General features: G+C 41.5%; 1 protein-coding gene across 2 annotated transcripts in view; it reads right to left on the bottom strand.

Annotated features, from left to right (window-relative positions):
• Nucleotides 1-22,512, bottom strand: part of LOC119661538 (uncharacterized threonine-rich GPI-anchored glycoprotein PJ4664.02) — a 115,096-nt gene that overhangs the window by 13,176 nt on the left and 79,408 nt on the right. The window contains exons 4-5 of one of the 2 annotated variants that reach the window (XM_038070918.1): nucleotides 5,946-5,950; nucleotides 3,174-3,306 (exon numbers count right to left, since the gene is read on the bottom strand). In XM_038070918.1, coding sequence (XP_037926846.1) covers nucleotides 3,174-3,295 — 122 coding nt within the window. In that variant the 5' untranslated portion in view covers nucleotides 3,296-3,306; nucleotides 5,946-5,950. The remainder of the gene's footprint in view (nucleotides 1-3,173; nucleotides 3,307-5,945; nucleotides 5,951-22,512) is intronic. The other variant, XM_038070919.1, reaches the window with a different exon arrangement.

The following is a 22,512-nucleotide window of genomic DNA, read 5'->3' as shown; positions in this document are numbered from 1 at the left end:
TGTCCATGATTTTAGACACGTGATTTTCAGCACTTAAGTGAGAAGAATTAAACTCCAGGAACCTAACACACCGTCTAGAATTAGCTATCAAAGAGGCGATCGGCGAATCGAGGGATGCTCTTTGAAGCTACACTTAATAGTGGTAGAACTAAACGGGGTCGGGGGTCGACAATGTCTAATGAAGTTTGCATTCAAAACCGAGTTTACTATAGCTAGTTATACCGATAATATATAAAAGTGAAAATATAGGAGATGAGGTAAACTTGTTCGAATATTGAGTCAATTAATCCTAGCAAGCACACTTCACCGTTAAATAAGCAACACCACACAAACGTCCACCATACTTAGTCTCTTAGTCCCCATTTAGTTGATGGTATTATGCCGTATTTTCGGAAGATATACTTTGGGGATAATCAGTGCTATCGCGGAAAATTTAGAGGCACCTGGTGCCCAATTACCTACATACCTATCCGCATATAATACGTGAGGATTGTTGAATGAATGGTGCCATTGCGATGTTCGCTGCAGCTCGATGGGCTTTAGAAAATTGCGTTATGTTGTGTTGATGAGCTTCTGGTTTTCATTAATTTTCTACAAAATTCGTTGTTGCTGGAGAATTTCATACATTCCTGCCATCCTCCATACATCTATACATCATCCACAAAATGCTGATAAAATAAGCTGAGAAATTGAAGTTTGAGCTCACACTAATCCGAAACATTTAGAGGAAGTGTTATTATTAGCGCAGCAGGGGATTTAGATGAAACGCTTTATGTACGGAATTAAGTCTAGTTAGTCTCGGCGCATAGTACACGGAATATTATTCAGAATTAGTTGAATATTCTCCTGACTGATTCGTGGAAAAGGAACATGGAAGCTGTACTGAAGTGAATTACCGAGAATTGTTTAAAGTAAACATAAGTTATAAACTTATCAGATTTTCCGAGAAAAGTAATCAACAGCTTCTGCGAAACATGTATCTCAGTAGCAAGTTTGAGAAAACAAATTAGATTTCATTGGCACAGCCAGCTTTATATCAATGTATTATTCAACTCCTGTCGTGATAGGTGATTTAAATTCTGCGGTAGGTGCTAGGATTTTGGCAACAACTTCTTAAAGCAAGTAAAAAATGCGAGCATTTCATCCATAAAAGGACAAAATCTAGACTTTACCGTTGGGATCTAGCAACGAAAGTTGCCGCAAATAATTCTGACCGGTAAAGAGGAATTTCGACACCCTAAGAATTCCCATGAAAACTACGTAAAAAACACGTACTTACCGTCCATTAAAAAAGTACGACACATGTTGAATTAGATATTTGCCAACCAGGACGGCGAAACTGTATATTACACTCTAAAAACTCACCGTGCAAATTCAAAGAAGTAATTGACGTATGAATGCAGACTCTTTAACAGGCTATGTCGAGCAGTATAAATCCGCACGCACTGACAGACTAAGGAGGCGGTAGGGGCGGCTCGATCCGGGCCTCTGATCCTTGGGGGCCACGATTGTCGTTAACCACAGTTAGTATACGCCGACACCGTAAGGATCAGTAAAGTAAAAATTCTCCTTTTTAAAGTTTTGTGTAAAAAAAAACCTTATTAAAATCGGTTTACTGTCTGTCTGTCTGTCTGTCACACGCATTTTTCTCGGAGGCGGTTGTAGCTATTGTCATCAAAATTTGGTAGAAAGATGGCAACTGTGAACGATCACGCATTTAGTGAGTTACATCCTTTTGCGTCGAATTTAAGGGAGGTGCTCCATACATGCAAAAGGGCGGTGTAAATTTTTTTTACCAAATATAGTCATGTGGGATATCAAATGAAAGGCTTGGATCAGTATTTTGCGAAACCGCTCTTAGTTTTGACATTTGTTGGAAAGGCGGGGAGTGGGAGGAGTCGACATTGATGATAAAATAAATACCTTCAATATCGATATCTATTCCTATAAAGCTAATGATAGTATATTACTCTCATTTTTAGTAGTTGGCTGCAAAACCCCCCTTAAGTTCATGGTAACAATTTCTCAGTAATATAGGCTACAATATAGGGTATGGCGCCCAGCTTCCGGTTTCCCGACTTGTTTCTGTTCGCACGGAGATCGCGTCTGAAAGTTGCCTTTTAGTACTTTTTTTTTGCCAAATATTTTCATACCTTTTGGTTTTCTCTTCTGAGAACACTGATGCTGAATGTGAACGATACCCGGGGAATTCCCGTCTTAGTAAATGTATAGCCAAACTTATAGGTTGCCTTACTGTTATAAGGACTAGAGTAATCTGAATTTTTTGCATGGTACTAATGTTTTTTTAAGCTGAACACATCAAATAATCGGAAAATTTTCGTTTTCGAAAATGCTTAAGTTGACTTCATTATGATATTACGTATAATGGTTTTTCGTAGTAGACCTTCAGAACTACTACTCCATTAGCGGTCGCATTATCATGTATCTAAGGAAATGTAAGTAATAGCCTCATTACAAAATAGGTTATAATAGACTCCTCGCCGCCATCGCCTAGTATTTTGAAAGTTTGGGTGCTGGATTTCAAACCCTACCCCTGGTAGAGATAGGCAAGAATTGTGGAACTCCACTCCCGTTGAAAAGTTTGGATTTTCAACAAGGTATCCTTCTTCCCTAACCACGTTTAGAAATTTTCTTCACAAGTTATGTTCTTTCAAAATGTATACATAATAATGTATATATGGTAATGACGATAATTTTTCTTTAAATATGAAAAAATTTTCATTTAAATATGAAAAAACGATTTCTAATTTTCATATCTCTATAACATCATTGCCCTAGTCTAAGGTAACTCTGGTGTGCTCGTCTACCAGGCTCATTAGTAATTTCCCTGCTTATATAGTATTTACGTGGGATTCCACTCCTTGGTATAAGTTTGTATAGATATATTGTCAGTTATTATATCCGAGTAGTTACAATCTCTTCGGAAGCGAATTAAATAATTTCTTACAGCTTGAAAGTCACCCTAGTTTCAAAGTCCCACGTAGTAATCTAATAGGATGGTATTATTGATGGAGCACTCAGAACATGTCACTCTGCCACTAATATTTAATTATCTGAATTAGCCAAGTGTGAAATCGACTCCTCCCTTTTATTCGACTCGCATATACTTTCATTGTGGGGTTTAGAATCTGAAGTCGATAATTAGAACTTACCTAGAACCGATAATTTGCTTTGATGGGTCGTCCTCATTACTGGATTTATCGCTTGGTTCCGTAGTCGGATACGATCCGGAATTGTACACCATTATCAGTAAAAGCAATATGCACCGCTTCATTTTGGTATTATCTGGAAGTAGAGTAAATTTATAATTAGATTATTATCTCAAGGCTGCTTAAAACTGATTTGAAGCGCTAGTTAATTTTCAAAGCAAATTTTGAGTGTTTTCTAATTTTAGGCTTTCTTCAGGACTCAAGCAACTCGAAGTTGGGACTTCGGAATATGTGCCCTAAGAGGAAACACGATTTTCAACTTCCTCCAGCACACACTTGTCTATCTCGCCCAGTGTAGCACACATACGAAACAGCACATCATCAGTCAAATCCACAAGATATTACTCATCTGACAAATACCCCATTCTGACGTAATAAATGTGTACGAAGAGGCCAAGCGAAATTGATACTAGCCTGTTAAAATTGCGAACGTGACATGATTAAATCTGAATTTAAAGAACATTATTTTATTCACATCGTGAATGCTTCCTTACACCATCCTCTTATTACAGCCACCAGATCTCGCTCCCCGGCACAGTATACTACGTACATATAGCGCCGCCAGCTATGTCGCATTACATTACCTTGACAGCTTGGAACCTTTTGAAACCATTTTCTCATTTATCATGGCAGGGTGAAAACTGTTCTTGTTCTCGAAAATAAGAATACGAAAACCTGAAGATGTTGAAGTTGGGAAGAAAAAATAAAATGAATGTTACACCCGCGAAAAAAGAAAATAGCTCCAAGAAAAAGCACTCAAGGTGACGGGGGAGGAAAAAACTACGTCGTGGAAAATGAAATAAGCATATTCAAGATTTATGAATGTCTATGGGGTTTGTGGTATCTAAATTACCGTTATTTGTCTAAAGCACGGAAAACGGTATTTAAGTAATTTGACACTCGGTTGACGAGGATAGCAGTCTGCGGAGACGCTTCCCGTTTTCAGAAGATACCACGATTCAGCAGAGATTTTCTGGAGCAAAAGTGAACCTATAATTCCAAGGCGTCAACTTGGACTTGGACACAAAGAAAGTTATGAGAGCGTTTAAGAAGAGAATCATAATCGCACGGGGAAATAGTAGTTTTCGATAGAATATTCAAGCTCTTTTCGAACTTGTTTCATTTCCTTGTCTCCTGGGGATCTAAACGGGCAGGGGGCTGCTGGGCGATGTTAACTTTGAGTTTGATGCACATTAGAGCAAAATGAGCTAATTACAGGATAACTTACTCATATCCATAATGGCTACTAGGATACTTCAAACGATCTAGTCTACAGTGTATATGTTAGGCTACAAGAGTGGTTACTCTGATTACAGGACGGTCAACACTGCAAACTTTCTCTAGTGCGAGTCTTAGCTTACTAGTTACGTCTCAAAGCCGAAAAGTTTATTTTTAAAATAAAAATGACAAATTTAGTCCCAGATGAATGAAAGATCCCCTAAAAAGGAGCACAGTGTCCCGTATGAATATTGTAACAACTTCCAATAAATCATGGCAGTCTTTGGCAAAATAAGGGTGTAAAAAGTGTAGGAGGTAAGACAAATCAAGTTGGCGGCGGTTAAGACTTCCTTCAGGAAACCATGAACAATAACGCGTAGACGTAGCTGAAGCACTACTCTGGTATATAAAATTTAAAACAGGAACTTAGTGTGTTCGAGGTTTTGGATGAGTTTGCGAGTATCACCAAGGAAATCAAAATATTAAATATGCAAACATTATGAATCAGTGAAGTGTGATGGCTAGAGTGAGGATACTGCAGCATTTCACTTTGTATATTTGTACTATCCACCATTCTTGCGGTAGCTATACTGCGGAAGGATTGGATTGGACGAAATTTGTAATTGGTACTAGTCAAAGGTTAACAATTCAAAATATTACTTGTTTGCTATAAAATGCGACTAAAAGGGAGAGCTTTTCTTGGGCTAGTAACCTGGAAATTTCTGAACTCTATTGCTACTGAAACGTCAACAACGCTTTACTTCGGCTATCAAAAACAGTCTACGATACGACGATATAAACTGAACACTTTCGACGCTGGTAACCTAGAGAGCATTATATTCTTTCAAAGCCAAGTGCAAGTAAACGCATATCTGGTGTAGGACTGTTACTGACGGCTACCGCAAAACACCCTCTTTTGATCAAGGATACGATTTTTGCGGGATTCCGAAGAAGGTTAAGGAGCATCACGATCATAAAATGGGGGCCTGAAAAAATATCACGTATATTCAAGATATATGGTGAACAATTCGCATTTGCATCTTTATCTAGTTCTTTAAAAAAAAGTTCCGAAAAAAGAGAAAAAACCGTTTTCACACGGGATGACCCCCCTAAGTTCTAACAGAGGCAATTAGGTTAAATTCCAGTTTGTCAAAACAGTAAAAAAATTATGTCATATTGGAGAAATTTTCTTCTAATCTCCAATGCAAATAGAACAAAAACCTAGGATACCCGAAACGGAACCTATAAAAAAATTGTCAAGAATAATATCAAATAGGTTATTCCATATGCAGTCAAGTTCGGGATACTAAAATTTCTGTATTCTCTGATATGTAGTATGCGGGACGATCAATAAGTCCTTAAAAAGTCCAAGGAACGGCATTAATAGCTAGGGTTTGTGTTTGATAAGAGTCATCTCTTACCAGATTGTCTTTAAAGTCCCAGTTATATCCGTCGCGTGGTTTCATTTTGATTGTCAATTGGAAAGTGAGTTTCGACCAGTGATTAACCGCATGTATTTGAAAAGCTCAACACCGGAAGATGGTAAACGTCAGTTTGACGAGGCTCATGGCAGATCACGTATTTGTAGCTGTTTATAATTTAGTAAATAAAGGCAAACGAAATAATTGAAGTGATAGACATATGGCAGGTCACTGCGTTTTTGATTTTGCACAAAAAATTAAGTGTGAGGATAATTCCGGTAAGACGTTTGCCTGAGCGGGGGCAAAAATAAGAAGAAATTGAAAAGCCGCCGACGGTGACCGTGGCATAAATAGACGCATAGAGCAAATACTTCCCCCTGCTTTTTAACCACAAAAAGAACAATGGAGAAAATCTGCCTCTAAGCTCCGGATATAACACCCCACTAACTTCTCCACTCCAATAGGTAAATGTCAACATAGACTATACACACTCTCTCTGTTCTAAAAAGACAACCAGAACAACAGGGCCAAATTAAACAACCAAAATTCTAATGCTCCCTTTGAATTTTCACTTCTTCTTTTAATGCGCACACAAAAGCGGGCGGTGGACTCTCAGGACACTGAGGTGCCCAAAAGTAATAATTATCCGCGCGAGACTAAGGACATTGAGATGCCGATTAATAGTTATCCTCCTATATAAAACATAACACCCCGTTACCTCCCTTTTTCCACCATGGGCTTTTCAAACCAACAAACTCGGATTGCCACACTACACGCGTCTCGAACAAAACCTGAATATTATATACCACCCTCCTTACATCATTGGCCAGAGAGTGGGGCTATGAGATATCACTCACAAGAGTTCAGGAATAATCGCCTAAATAAATTGTTTATTGCTTTATACAGTTCCGATCACAGAACTACACCCTTATTGCGTCAGCTCATTAGAAAAGTGAAGAGAACTGTGAGCGCCAGACCTGAGGAATGAGCTTTGCTCAGCCGAAATATCCAAGAGGATACACTCCCTATATTAACAAGTTCTCTCTCTTCGTGAGGAGACACTTGATAAAAAAGGCTGTCTGTAGAAAAGCAACCTACATCAAAATTCCAATCTTCTCTTAGCTTGGGTCCGCCCTGGAATGCATTCCTCCCTAGTGAAGCTTGGCTAGGAAACTAAACAAGTCATTGCGGACACACCTAAAAACAACAAAGCAACTCCACTATAACATACACGTTTCACTTTACCAATTACACCCCGTTGTCCGGATAGCTGAGTGGTTAGAGCAGTCGGAAGTCGTACGGAAGGTCACGGTTCAAATCTCACTGGTGATAGTGGGATTTGTATTGTATAGAGTGGAAGTAATATATTTGCAGGGATGTAAGGAAAAGTGATGGCAAACATGATTTCGCTTCTTTTTGGAGAAGTGCCACCTTATGCCATATCAACCACAAGAGATGAAACTTTATCTCTTCTGGATGATTTAACGCAGCCCAAGTGCGTCGCGATCATGAACATTATCAGACATCAACTGAGTTCGTTATGTCCATTGATCCACCTTCACGCTTCTACAGTCAGGTATTGTAACGTCCTTTAGGGAGATGTTCTGCTGCAGTATTCATCAATATTCTCGGGCGGATTGTTTAAAGTAAGCTCGTCGCTCGCGTATCAAGAAGATTTTTCCACTACTGGATGGCAGAAGGATCACAAGGTAAGCTGCAAACAAACGAAGGTACCTATCAAGGGCTATGTCATACACATTCAGAATGCTGCCTATTGCGATATAGACGATCTGATTAGATGCCTCTAGTAGGGTTTGTCCCCGCATAACGTATGGCTCATGTCGGCGACGAGGCGATGCAAGTTACAGAAGTCCGCAAACCTTTTACCGTTGTTGCTACGGTAATGAAAACTGTAGTTCCCCATCACTTGCCGTAGTATGGTGTTTTCAGACCACCATCACCATTGCAATTTTACCTTTACAATGCCCCCTCTAAACTGCATGTAATCGCTCATAGAGAGCATCCTTTTCCTTATATAAGAAATCTCCATTGTTGAGTAGCTTTGCACAATTGTGATCCTTTCGGAAACCATCTACTAGGGCAAGAGAGAATGCCTTGCGATACTCGGCAGCCACACTTCAATGCCGGATTTGCATGTGTTAACACTTGGCTTTCCAGAGTACAAAACCACTGCACTGGAAGAAGATGTAAATTTGCATCGCTGTAATTCTAGGTTGAAGAAAATGAACATGCTGGGGGCCCTTAATATAGTTACCGAGGATAGTGGGAATATTATCAAAACCAATTTATGAGTTGTTTTCGATATTCAATTGTCGCAGCCATTAGGCTAGTCCCTAATCCTTGTGTAGATAATTTATATTTAAACAAAAGAAGTGAAAAAGGGACATATAATCTATGCCGTCTGGAAACGCGACTTTACTCTAATGAAGGGGCTTTACACTAAATGAAGGATCCGTGGATGTGGGATATGGTTGCTAGTTAGAAAGGGGACGTGGTACCTGCTCGCTCATGGGTTTCATATCGAAAACAACCGATAAACCTCATCTCTTTCATCTTATAATCCCTAAAATGAGTCCTAGGCATCGACTTAAGGACGAGCATGGATAGGCTGCCCTTTTCCAAATCCCAACACACCTATCTAAAAGGCAAACCGGCAGAAACCACTCTACGCGATGTAAGTAACACGGTTGAGCGATCATTATACAGCAAAGAGTATACCTTAGGTGTCTTATCCATCATGAAAGCTCTAAACGGAATAGGTTTGATGGCATATCTTATGCAATGGATAGTATCCATTCTAACAGTATAATCTAATTTTGTTTGGGCAGTAGTTACTGGACTACAGCTCCAGTACTTTAGTTGATAGTGTTAGATGAAACCTTACGTTAAGATGCGGACCCGGCATAAATCAAACCAAAACGGAACCGATGCTATTCACCACCAAGATAAGGGTACTCATCAAAATATACAAAGATTGGCACTTTCCTCCAATGCAAAGTATTTAGAGGTGTTGCTAGCTTCTCGGTTAAATTAAAGACTAAACATGGAACTACAGTTCGGCCTGTATAGCCTCCTTCGCCGGCAAGAGGAACTTTGTAGAGAAAGGGCGCCTCTGTTCTTTGTATGATTCAACCCTGACATACGGTTCTACTGGGTCAATCGGCGTTGAGAAAAAAATACAGTAAAGACCAGTTTAATAAGATCCAATAAGCGCATACGTTAGGGATACCTTACACATTTACATTTCAAAAATGCTCTTAATGCATTACACTGACCCTCCTTGCTTGTACCCTCATATTGAATACAATGCATCATGCAGTACGAAATACAGCGCAAACTCTAGGTATTTCAACGAACAATGCTATACGAAAGGCTACAATTTACAAATGGAATTTTCCTGTGGGTTTTACCCAGGGCAAAGCAGACTGCGATATGTTGCGCAGTATTTTTTACCGACGGATCAAAGATGGTCTGGGGATTCTGTGCGAAAGTATTCTTGGATGCGTACAGTGTAGCCGAGTTGTACTTTCTTGCGAGATTGACTAGTGTATTCCAAACCATGCAACTAATGATATTAGAAGCCTGTTGGTCGTTGCGGAGTGATTTCAGCCCCAAAGGTAACACAGTCACTATGACCGCTAGCTACGCCGCCAGGCTTTCTACCCATCGATATACAGGCCGTTCGTCTCCGCAGATCACGTGCCCCGCCCTCTTGTTGAAAATCATCCAGGGGTTATTCCCCCAGCAAGAGGAGAACACCGACACATTCCAACCACCTCTGAATGTGACGGCAATCCCGCCAGTCACCAGAGACGAGCTCCTGGAGATCTGCGGCAGAATAGGAAACAATAAAGCACCGGGTCTGGACGGAGTACCGAATAAGGCCCTTAAGCTTGCCGTGAAATCCAGGCCGGACATGTTCGCTGAGTTGTTCGAAGCGTGCATGTCCGAGGGAATATTTCCAGTGGTATGGAAGCGGCTGAAGTTCATGCTTCTGCCTAAGCCTGGTAAACCTCCAGGTGAACCATCCTCATACCGACCCATATGTCTTTTGGACACGGTGGGGAAAATGCAAGAGCGGGTAATCTATAATCGATTACTCCCGGTAGTTGAGAGCCAAGGCGGCCTTTCAGATCGGCAGTATGGGTTCTGTGAAGCCAGATCAACCATTGATGCCATCAAATTGGTTACTGGCTTGGCCGAAGATGCAATCCACGGAAAGGGTAGTACCAGCAAATATTGCGTGGTAGTAACCCTCCACGCGAAAAATGCATTCAAGTCGGCCAATTGGAATCTAATCCGGAAATTCCTAGCGAAGGTTGGTATTCCCGCCTATCTCGCTGCAATTGTCGATAGTTATTTAACTGAAAGGAGGCTCTGGTACGATACTGATGACGGACCGCAGGAGTACGTCGTTTCCGCGGGTGTCCCGCAGGGTTCCGTATTGGGCCCACTACTGTGGAACATCATGTACAACGATGTACTTAATCTTCCCCTTCCGGAGGAAGCCACAGCTGACGACATTGCACTGGTTGTTGTCGCAAAGCATCTCGAAGATGCTGAGTTATACTCAAGCGAGGCAATCAGTGCTGTCAAATGCTGGTTGGAGAGTTCTGGTCTGACGCTTACGGAGGAAAAAAACGGAAGCGGTCCTCATCACGAAGCGCCGGGAGAGAAATTACGCCTGTGTTAGAGTCGGGAATCATATCATCACTTCCAAGCCGGCCATCAAATACTTGGGGGTGGTGATAGATAGGAAGCTCAGCTATAAGCAACACGTACAGTATGTTTGTGATAAATCATCCAAAGCTAGTATGGCCATGGCGAGGATGATGCCGAACGTGGCAGGGCCACGGCATACCTCTAGGTTGCTTATAGCTAGGGTGGTGACCTCAATCATGCTCTATGCGACCCCAGTTTGGAGCGAGGCGTTGCGGATGTCAGTTAACACTAGCAAACTGAATGCAGTCTACAGGAGGACAGCTCTGAGGGTATGCTCTGCCTTCAGGACTGTCTCAGATGATGCAGCATTCGTCATCTCTGGAATGATGTCGATTGACATCTTGGCAGATGAGATGGCGAATATATACCATGCGAAGCCAATCTCTCCCTTATTGCAGACGAAGAAGGCTGAGAAGGAGAGATCCATAAATAGATGGCAAGAGCGGTGGGAACGCTCGGGAAAGGGTCAGTGGACTCACAGGCTCATTCCTGCTATCAAGGAGTGGTTGGAGAGACGACACGGTGAGATTAATTATAATCTCACCCAGTTTCTCACGGGACATGGAGGATATCTCCAATACCTTCACACGTTTAAATTGGAGACCTCACCCGACTGTCCAAATTGCGATGGAGTCCCAGAGTACCCAGAGCATGCATTCTTCCACTGTCCGAGATTTGTGGACGAAAGGAGGAACCTAGAGGAGACCATTGGAGAGGTGCTGGTATCAGAAAATCTGGTGCCGAAAATGCTAGCACAACAAGAGAATTGGGATGCGGTCAACTCCATGATCGCATCAATTCAAGATAAATTGCGAAAGGCAGAGGAAAGGAGAAAAGTGCGGTCACGTGCGCCGCATATAGAAGAAATGGGATTAAGTTAGAGTGAGCTGACTCCGCCCCGTGATGTAATACCTTATGGTGGTTCCGCGGGGCAGGGAGGGAGTCGGGGGTGGTTTTAGTGGGTAAAAATCCCACACGCTGGTGTGTCCAGACCAGTGTCTTTTGAAGATTTCCACCTCCTCAAAAAAAAAAAAGGCTTTCTACCCATCCACCAGGCTGGTGGGACAGTGCAAGGAACTGGTGGACAGTTTGTACTGAACATTCAGAGTGACTCTCTTCGGAGTTTCAGGTCATAAGAATATAGTGGGACATGGGCAGGTCGGCGGATTGACTAGGCGTAGTTCCTTCTTGATAGTCTCTCGGCGGGCGCAGTTCACTGCGACTGTCAAGGGTAAAAATCTACTCGCGCTACTTCAGCGCTGCTGATTTCAGACGCGAACACACACCACCTGCGATAAGTCAAGGAAGGTCTGAGACAAGCGCTCGCAAATAGGTACAGGGTTACGGCAGTTTTCACGGGCCTGCAGAAGACAATACCGTCAAACCCGGCAAGGTCATACAGTTTAAATTGTCGATGTTTCGGAGACGAGGGAGAGACTCTTACCCATTTCCTTTTCAATTACACAACTCTAGCTAGAGCCAGGCTGCGGACACAGCAATTCTTTGGAAACATCAAAGATATCTATGGTGGTAAGCCGGATCAGTTGAATTAACTAGGTTCTGTTCCCCTGGCCCTTCCCGCAGCAGTCATGGTCTATGGATTGAATTTAGTTCCTCCAAGCCCCCCTGAGTTTTTGTTGGGGAGTTTTAGAGAATGGTTTTGTAAAACAACCGAAATTGAATGGACCATATTTAGTTCATGTACTGTAAATTGCCTGTTCACTCCTTTGCGGAGTATTGAGCGTCCACGCAATTTCTTTACTGCTTTTTTTCCACTAGTTTTATTTTCAGTGGGATTGTGCTTCAGGTACATTATCCTCACACTGAATGCAAGTGATAACCTCACAGCAGGGAGACAGGCGCAAAGAAGAACACAAACATTTATTACAAGCGGGGTTGGATCGATGTTGAAAGGCTGACTCTCTTCCACCTCAACCATGGCTTGTGAAACGTGAAAACATCAAACGTTGAATAAACCCGACTCGACAATTTTTGAAGAGTTTCGGGAGCTGACGGATATTGTTTTACAAAGTGTCTTATATTATTAGAAAATATTTCGAGTTTTCGCCATCCCGGCAGATGGCGGATTTTACCTAATACTAGCGCTAAGTGTCAACCATTGAATTCGGACGATCCTACCTACCTACCTGCCTAAATATAAAGGGTTCTGGTAGTGGTGGCCGGTGGTAGGTTTATGTGAAAATCAGTCGAGAGCTTCCTGCAATATCGAACATTTTGGCAGAATGTTGTATTTCTGCTTGGTTTGAACTAGACTGTGTGAGACTCCCACGACATCATGGGAAGCCATAAGGGATTTAGGAACAATTATTTATTTATTATTTCTTCGTATTAAGACTTTATTATTGCAATAATTAATAAATTATTTCTCAAAGAAAAAAACGTACCTTTGTAAATGATTCAATTTCGTTAAAGACTTTGTCAAGGTATGGAGTTTAAATCAACTTTTCCAAGTTCAACATAACAACACAATAATGTATCTACTAAGAATTCACTATCAAAAGCTTTGATGAAAATGTCGATAACTAAAAGATTATTTTCTTTTCATGCCCTACCACCTCTATCTTAATTTACGTTAAATTTCAGAGCGTCATGATGAAGTTCTTTTCATCCAAAATACAGAAAGATTATCCACCATCCTTGCGACTTTGTCATGCACTCTTCGGATCTCCACTCTCACAAGCCCAATTTAAAGGTTTTTTCATCATAGTTTGCATTTCTTCGAAGTAAAAGCTGTCGTACCAAAACTTATTAGGGGAATAGACTAGGATATCCTCCACGCCTTAATACTTCCTTTCTGCAAACTACTTGGGATTAATTGCCACAGTAAATATGCAAACTCACTGGCGGAAAAGAGCTTGCTTGTCTCCGAGAAAGAGTCTGGCGTCACTTGGACCGGCATCGCTAATTAACGTGATACCAAGTACCCAAGCTAATAGTAGTGTGGCTTAGCAACATTTCAAAGATCGTATCTGAACATCTTTCAAGAATCTTAGTATCTGATAGATATGTAGTTCATTAGTGTCCTGTATCTTTGCGATGAAGAACCGACACTTCAGACACTCACATGCCACTTGTACGTACAAATTTAAGTACATCAGATGCCTCTTAGTTTCCAAGTCAGAGTGGCTATATTGTAATTAAGGCACCATGTCCGGAAAAGTTGGCGTTTAATTTCTTAGCTGCCGGCTCATCTATCGCTAGTTGAGTGCAACGCTATTAAGATGTAACCGAAGGCGTAATTACATGTTGTTTGTATCTGATCTGTTCCACTCGCCACTTTAGCACTTTCCGATTCGCTCCATAAACGCACTATCCACAGCGAGTGGTTGTATGAGAAAGGAGTGCTGTTTAGATATGTTTTCTAAGTACCGTTATGTAATAAATGGCAGTTAATAGGCATTATGAAATATACAGCACGATTTCATGGTCACCGTACTGCTAGCGGTGGACCCCGTGGGGTTTATGAAATAATCCTCGTCTCGGCTTTACTTACTGATAATTGCTTTAGCGGCACTAACTAAGAAAGTAACCAGAAAATGAGCGAAGTGTTAATGCCGGAAGTTGGTCAAGCGTGAAAATGATGCATGGGCAGTTACAATTTGTGAGGGTAATACAATATCCCTTCAAGACGGATGATAATTGCTATTGGTTTGCCGATAGATATGAATCAGGTCATGTTCGCCAGTCAAGGTAATAATTATTTTTCTAATAAACCTTTCACGTTCTGCGGTTAGAAACAGGGGGAAGAGCATCATTGCCAATGGCGACGAAGTTGGAATTAACTGTGGTGGGTTCGTAAAATGATTACCGTTGGATTTGGGCGGTTAATTCAGGGCTGTCAACGTCTAGAACATTAACAACCAAGCTTTTCTTCAAATTCACTTTCCAGGAAAACCCAGAGACTCGAACAGTGGCTCCAACTACTGCTTCACTCACAAAGTGTCAACGTAGTCTCCCTTCCACTTACCAAATAGAAGCTAAACAACAGCTTAGAAGCGGCCAAAATGAATGGATGCAAACTTTTGCAATCGAATCCATTTTGAAAAGAAACAGTAAAGATGTAGCGAAAAATCACTTAACCAGCCCTAACCGCTGGGATTAAAAATTGGAGGATAAATTGAATTGCGGTCGCCCCCCCGACACCAACCCACAAGAATAGTAGTTGTTTCTAGCAACACTAAGAATCAATATAACAAATTGACAGAAGAATTAATAACAAAAATATACCTTTTGGAAAGTATAGACACTGGAAATAATTTCGACAGGCTCCCAGAATGATTTACTTTGTATTAGGTGTAGTATTTTAAGTGTGATATATCGGGACACATCAACAAGTTTTGCAAGGCAAGAACCTTCAGATGCCTTGAATGTGGTGCAGAAAATTGCTCAGGGACCTGTGAGGCCAAAAAACGTCTATTGGGTGGGGAGGTTTCTCACTGGAGAGGCCCTAAATGGGTAGAATATATCAAAAATGTAGGATCACCACACTTTCATCTGCATCTCTCCGCTAAATGCTAAATGTTTCTCTCAAATAGGTTACAGACGCAGTTCAACAGCTTAGAGAGTAGTGAGTAGTAAGTAGGAGTAAGTAGATATTTGTATTCACACTTTGAAAAGAGAAATTGCTGATGCAACTAGACCTTGCACAAATCACAAGGACCAGCCGAAACGTGGTGGCTCTCGGAGCTTGAATTGTACTTTCAAAGGAAACTAATCGCGTATAGGCGATTCAGGGCTAGATCCACCACCACAAATTTTCTCCTATTTTAGAAGACCAAACGTCTGTGGAAGACGCGAAGCGTTGGCGTGAAATTTGGACTAACTTATTTGTCACAAAAATGTTAAGTCCTTGTACAGATAATATCGCTTGTCAGCATGCACGCTGGTTGACGCTGGAAACATTCTCTGCTAAGGAACCTTAACCTCATCTGGTGCAAGGTGAGTATTTCTGAGGACTGGTCTATTATTCGAATCGACGCCTACAACTACGGCTGGACAGCGTTCAAGTTGGAAATGGCATTCCCCCAAGAATGTGTTTTATGTCCAATATTGTTTGATATCTATACAACATCCCTGCATAACAAACGCTCTGATAACATTGAAATCTTCTAATATGCGGACGATTTCCTGATTTTGGCCACTTGAAATGATTGGTTGTCGACTTCCAAATGTTTGCATAATCATATCCTTGAGCATGTCAAATCCATTACTTTTTTAGGTAGAGAGGTAACGAGGACGTGCTCGGTCAGAGACCGCTTGAAACCGTAAAGGCATACAGGTTGATTAATTTTTCCACTCCTTTGTTCTTGAGGTCCCTCTCCCCCGTAAGACCATCAATCTCTGAGGTAACGCCTATTACACGTGACAGAGCCCAGGTGGCGGCTACGGTTGGCAGGTCGGTGGGGGCCTTAAATAAAGGGTTTTTCTGATCCTGGCGTCGGATGCTGCGTTCATGTATTGTGGGTCTGCCTGAGTGGTGGTTGGTCCGGATGGGACGCAAGTCTAATGTTTTGCCTTCGATGTCAGTTTGGTTTTTGTGGCTGACTTTTTTGCCGTGTGTGAGGCCATCAGGGTGGCTTTCAGGATGGGTGAGGAGAAGGTTGCTATCATTATAGACCCCCTCCATACTTGTAAATTACTCAAACAAACTACGCCATTACACCACCTAGTGGGCAAAATACATGTCCTTGCTTCTGATCTCCTTTTTAAGTCGTTAAAAGTTCTATGGGTGCCCTGGTCCACACGGTGTCAGATAATTTTCTCAGCTAAGTCTTCTTTTTCTTCAGCCTTGCCTTGGCAAGTGAATTCTCGTTAGCACAAATTGCGTGACAATACCTGAGCAGATCACTGCCGCTGACAGTGATTGTGACTGTTTCAAGGGGATCGGTTGTCAAAAATTCAGATTTGTTTAGGTTCAATCTGAGACCGTGTTGCATGAGGCGATCATTCCATTTTTGGACAAGTTGCTCGAGATCATTTTTACAATCAGATGCTAGGAAAACATCATCTACATAAACCAGTGTGTAGGGCACTGGCAGTGTCCAAAACGAGAACAAAGAGAAGCGGTGAGAGGGCACTTACTTGATGAACACCAACACAGAAACGAAGCGGCTTTGATACACCCGCCGTACTTGGAACTTTACTTTTCGGATCGTGGTAGAGCAATTGAATACAGCGTACGAGTTCTTGTGGCACTAAGTGTTGTCATAAAGCATACCAGATGAGTGCCCCCTGGGAAACGCCCGCTGAACCAACACCAAAAGGTCTACTGGCATACCCTATCTCCACCTCCACATCGTGATTGTTGAGAGTTCTTGCTTAATGAAAAACTGAAGATTGCAGAACAAATAGGAAGGCCAATATAAACTCGGACCGCTATCTCGTTGGCATGGTGCTCCGAGCTCGAATTAGCTCATAGAACGCCGGCACGAGCAGAGACTTATCACGAACTTCGGCAAGCGGAGAAGCGACTTCACAGACCGAAAAAGGAAGCCTGGGAGAACCAACAGATCGGTGAACTTCAAAAGTATAGGGAGCACCCGCAACTGGCGTGGAAGTTTTACCAGAAATTCAGCAGGGTGAAGTACTATACACCTCGATGCTCATCCTGCCGAGAAAAAGATGGAAATTGGATTTCCGACAGAATGGGCATATTGGAGCGATGGGTTGAGTACTTTGATGAACAACTAGAACGTCGGCGAGTTGGAGGTCCCGCCAACTGAAGACGCTAGAGGAATGGTGCCACCACAAAGCATAGAGGAAACAGTCCGTGCAATTCATTAGCTTAAAAACCTTAAGTTGCCAGGAGCCGATGGAATTACAGCCGAATTGGTTAAATATGGAGGCGACCATTTCCACCAAGTGGTTCATCAACTGATGTTAAATCAATGCCTGCCCACTGGTAACGAGGCATTATCTGTCGCATACATTAAAAAGGAGATATCACGCAGTACAGCAATTATAGTGGTATCACGTTGCTGAGTACCATCTATAAAATATTCTCCTCTGTGTTGTTAGGCCGGATAGCTCCATGTGCTCAGAACATCATTAGCCTAAACCAAAGAGGCTTCACTACAGGCAAATCAGCAACAGATCAGATTTACTCTGTGCAGCAAGCGATGGAACAACTGTTGGAATATGGCGTCAGTTCCACCATCTTTTTATCGACTTTAAAGCCGCCTATTGCAGCATAGCCACTGTAAAACTGTACACGCCCGTAAGAAAATTGCCCTATCATGCGTTCTCTTTAACTTGGCTCTGGAGAAAGTGATTCGTGATGCAGAAGTAAATGCGGAAGACACCATCCTCTTGAAGGCCACCCAACTACTGGCCTACGCTGACAATATTGACATCATTGGAAGAACAACCCGAGGTGTAGAGTCTACCTTTATCTAGATCGAACAGGCGGTGATTAGCGCGAGATCCTTTGCTGCACATTAATGAAGGCAAGACGAAGTACACTGCGTACGGTTGTTGGCTGCCAACAGAACCTATTTCAGCCTACAATAACTGTTTCGCTCGAAACGTCTCACCATAGGGTGAAAGCTCTTAGTGTTCAAGACTAGGATCTTGCCAGTCCTTATGTATTCCTCGGAAACCTGGGTTCTTAGCAAGAAAAATTGCGAACTCTTGGCTGCATGCGAGAGAAGAATCTTCCGAAGAATTTTTGGCCCCCTACATGAGGATGGACGATTCCGTAACCTACACAATCACGAAATCTATGAACGATACCATGACCGCCCGGTTGTGGATAAAATCCGGCTGAATAGGTTACGGTGGGCGGGTCACTTAAGGGGGTCATCCCGTGTGTCGGGTTGGAGAAATCGATTTTTTTTTGCATGAATTGTATCTATATATAGTGGAGAATATGTGGGCAAAGAGATTTTCCGATATTCCGAGTCCTTCAGAAATTACAGGGTTAAACAGGTAAGGAGTTTGCAGCCGCAGCTAGAGTACTCGATGAGAAAGAGCATCGAATCTTTTTTTACCCTGTTAGTTTTTTACCTGAGCCTTATAAATTTGAACACAGGTATAAATATAAAAAGATGAAAAACCAATCAATTGTCTAAACTTATTTGCTGTTTGGAATAAAAAGGATAATCCAGTCTAGAGTGAGCACTGAAAGGCGTTCAAGTTATACTCAGTTATATTTTGTTGTAAGTATTGTGCTGTTTTTGTGTTCAGTGATTTTTTTAAATGGATCGTACGAAGGGAGATCCCTTTAACGTTCAACGTCATGCTTGCACTAAAAAACGAGTATTTCATGGGAATCGATAGTTATCAGAGAAGAAAAAGGACTCCGCATCAACATCAGCAAAGAAACTTTTAACAAGCATGAACATGGATGTTCCAATTGCGACAAGTTTTGTATATTGTATTTTGGATTTTACTGCAGTTGTCTCCGGTATTTCTGCAAATTTCTGCAAATAATTAAATGTACGTAGTAGTAAAAAAGGAATACGTAAGACATGTCGAGAAAAGAATGGGAACGCGGCTTAGAAATTCAAAGAAGAATCACAAAGGCATTGGTGGAAAAGGGGCTGGAAAACTTACTGATAAGGACCTCACTACATTTTCTGGGCTAGCTATTCGTCGACACGCAAATTCGATAGAAGGAATGAAGCAAGAAATTTGGGAAACTTTCTTTCATAATTGTTCTACAGACGAAAATCCTCAGCATCAAAATTGTCCAGCAGGCGAGGACTGTTGGTACAAACGGCGCAAAGCGGATGCTAAAGGAGGAGAACTGGATAGTTTTCACCACCAGAAGGCACCTTTGACGGAAGGAGTTCAAACAGTCATCAAACCAATCTATGAAGATTTGTCACGAGGTGATCTCTTGAACAGATGTTTAGGAGCAGAGACCCAGAATAACAATGAGCCGTTATATGCATTGAACTGAACTTTCGCTCCTAAACACCTTCATTCCGGGGGCAAGGTAGTAGAAATAGCCACTTTTCTGGCTGTAATTATTTTCAATGAAGGATTCAATGGCATTGTCAAGATCTTAGTGACAATGAGATGTCAAGTTGGTCAGATATGTCAGGTTTATGTCGACCGCCGTAATGAAGTGCGAATTTGGCGGTCCGAACGACCATCGACTGACCTCGCTAAAAGAGCCACAATTGACACCAGAGAGCAACAATCGGCCTTACAAGACTTTTTTGAAGAAACGGAGGGTGCTCTCTATGGACCAGGTATAGCAGATTAATGGTGAGTTAAAATTTTACTGTTGATAATCAGATTTAAATTTTCAAATGCGTTTTTCTCGAAACTGCATCTTGAAAATCGGCTGCCACCATAGCTCAAAATCAATCCAACCAAATTCTTTGAAATTTTCACGGCTTCTTTAGTACATATTTCTACGGTCCGCAAACTAGGATAATTGCAATCGGACTGGTCGTTTTTTTTTATTCATAAAAAAAGCCGTAAAAAACCACCAAAATCCAAAAAATTAAGTTTAAAAGCCCACCAAAAATTTACCTTTTGATGTTTTCCAATTATCCTAGTTTGCAGGCCGTGGAATATTGTCCACATTAAAATGCCGTTTAGCTTTTTTTCCTCAGATGAACACAGTGCCCTCCAGCGTGCCAGCAGAAAAACACCTTTTTTTGGAGATGGGTGCATAAATTAACACCTATTCCGAAAATTAGCTACGAAATCAAGCTGAAAAATTTATCGCATATACTAGAGATATCAATAAACATATTGTGAAAAATCACGTTTCTATCTTTATCCAGTCCTTCAAAATAATTTTTCAAAAAAAGGCAAAAAACGGCCTTCACACGGGATGACCCACTTAATTCGTATGGATGAGGATGATCCCACCCGGAAAGTTTATAAGGGTAATATCTATGGTAGAAAAGGAAGACCAGGCAGACCCTACCTGAGATTGAGCGATGGCGTAGGTCAGGACGCCAGACAGCTTTTAGGGATATCGAATTGGTGGACCTCGGCGCAAAACCGGGGGGTTTGGATTTCTTTAATAAGGTAGGCCTAGACCGGATATCGGTTGTTGCTATAAGCTTTTTCTGATTTGTTGTCGAGATGGAGAATGTTATGGGACCCAGGTGTCGCATACAGGTACCACCATCATTTTGGAATTTGCCATTAGATAAGTCCCGAGAATGGGGCATGAAACAAGTGTAGTGCTACGAAAGGGAAGAAAGGTGATTTCAACATCGAAATTGGGGGACCTCAACAATTTTTTATCATATAAACTATCCCTTAGTCGCAATTTTATCAAAATTGTTTCATTGTCACTGTGTGGAAGATAACATACCATTTGCGATTATAGTTCTAGATACAATCTACTTCTGTACCAAAAAAAATTTGCAACTCTCTAAAAGAAGAGTACTACGTATGTTTTGTTCTAGAAATTCGCACACAGCTCAGTTTAAGCGAAAGCGCAATAGTCCGATTCAGATCTAGACCTTGGAACTTGTTAAAATACTTCAATCAGGGGCAGCAATGGTACGCTACAAGGCAGTGTAATCAGCCTTGCGCTCGCTCAGGATTATTACCTTTTTCTTGACTTAGGTATTCATTCCAGCTGAGTCGACTGATATACAACATTCACCCTGGAATGCAAATCACTCTGCTATCATTGAGATTTGTTCCGCGATGTTCCGTTGCGAGATCTTAGTGTTGTAATTAGTCGGGGTCGTAGTTCTCAATTTGCTTTAGAACCAACATGAGCAATTAATAGTTCAGTCATGTTAGAGAAATGTTAATGGTGGCAGGCAATTGAACTGAAACCACTTTCCCGGATTTGCAACATATCTTTCCTTAAATAATTGATTCATCCGGGCAAATTACTTGACATCAATTATTTACTTTGTTTTCCATGCCCAGGGTACTTGTTTTGTTTGCTTCGTTGCATTTATCTGCATTTCGGATCATATGATCGGTTGGATTGACGAGAGATATACGCCCGGGGCTGATTTCAACAACACACCAGCCTAAGAAAAAAAAAAAGAATTAAACTTTAATGATTGTAGGTTGTTTACAGGTTAAGGACCTACGAATACCAAAGGAATAATTTTAGTAGGTGGTGTGAATAAAATAATGAATAAATGAATATTGGTAGCGTTTTAATCTGCTGGTAGCGTAAAAGATAGCCTAACCTCCAGTGAGTATAGGCAAGCAATCTATGTTGCATGAGTTTTGACTTGTAGCGATTTTTCTCTTATGCACCAGATCATCCCTTTGCTGATGTAATATTCGCATACCCCAAATCGACTATTGAGCTTCACGTGAACTTTAGTGGTTGCACGTACCATCATCAGATTATGGTTATTTCGCTATCCTACTCTGAGGTGATTTGTGAGAATAACTCCTGCGAAACCTACCTTCGGCTTTTTGGCCTCTACTTAAATAAACCCTCCGTAACTTTTTTTAGAAACCTTTTCATCTTGAGCACTATATCTTCCTTTTCTGAACATTTGAATTGACTTACGTGTCCTTCATTTGGAGGGTATCCACGTATCATCTTTGGAGGTAAGAAGTGTGTTAGACCATTTCATTCGAGACCATAACGGTACACTACAGTAGACTGTAGGAGACAATGTGGTCAGCACTGCGCTCGCCCGAGATTATTACCCTGATTTTACTCAGGTACTCATTCACAGCTGTATATCGGTATGGAGGGTATTTCGGAACCTAGTCACTTCTGAGAATGTTAAAGAAATCATCACTTTCGATTTCTTGCACTGCCTTTCTACCTTTCTACTAACTTTCCAACAAATGTCAAAACTAAAACCAGATCGGAAGTACTAATCGTTATCTTTCATTTGATACCCCACATGACTATATTTAGTGAAAAAAAAATTACACCCTCCTTTTGTATGTATGGGGACCTCCCCATAAAGTCAACGTAA

The sequence above is a fragment of the Hermetia illucens genome, chromosome 1 (genome assembly GCF_905115235.1).
Source record: "Hermetia illucens chromosome 1, iHerIll2.2.curated.20191125, whole genome shotgun sequence".
NCBI classification, from domain to species: Eukaryota; Metazoa; Arthropoda; class Insecta; order Diptera; family Stratiomyidae; genus Hermetia; species Hermetia illucens.
This window is presented reverse-complemented; position numbering and strand designations above follow the sequence as displayed.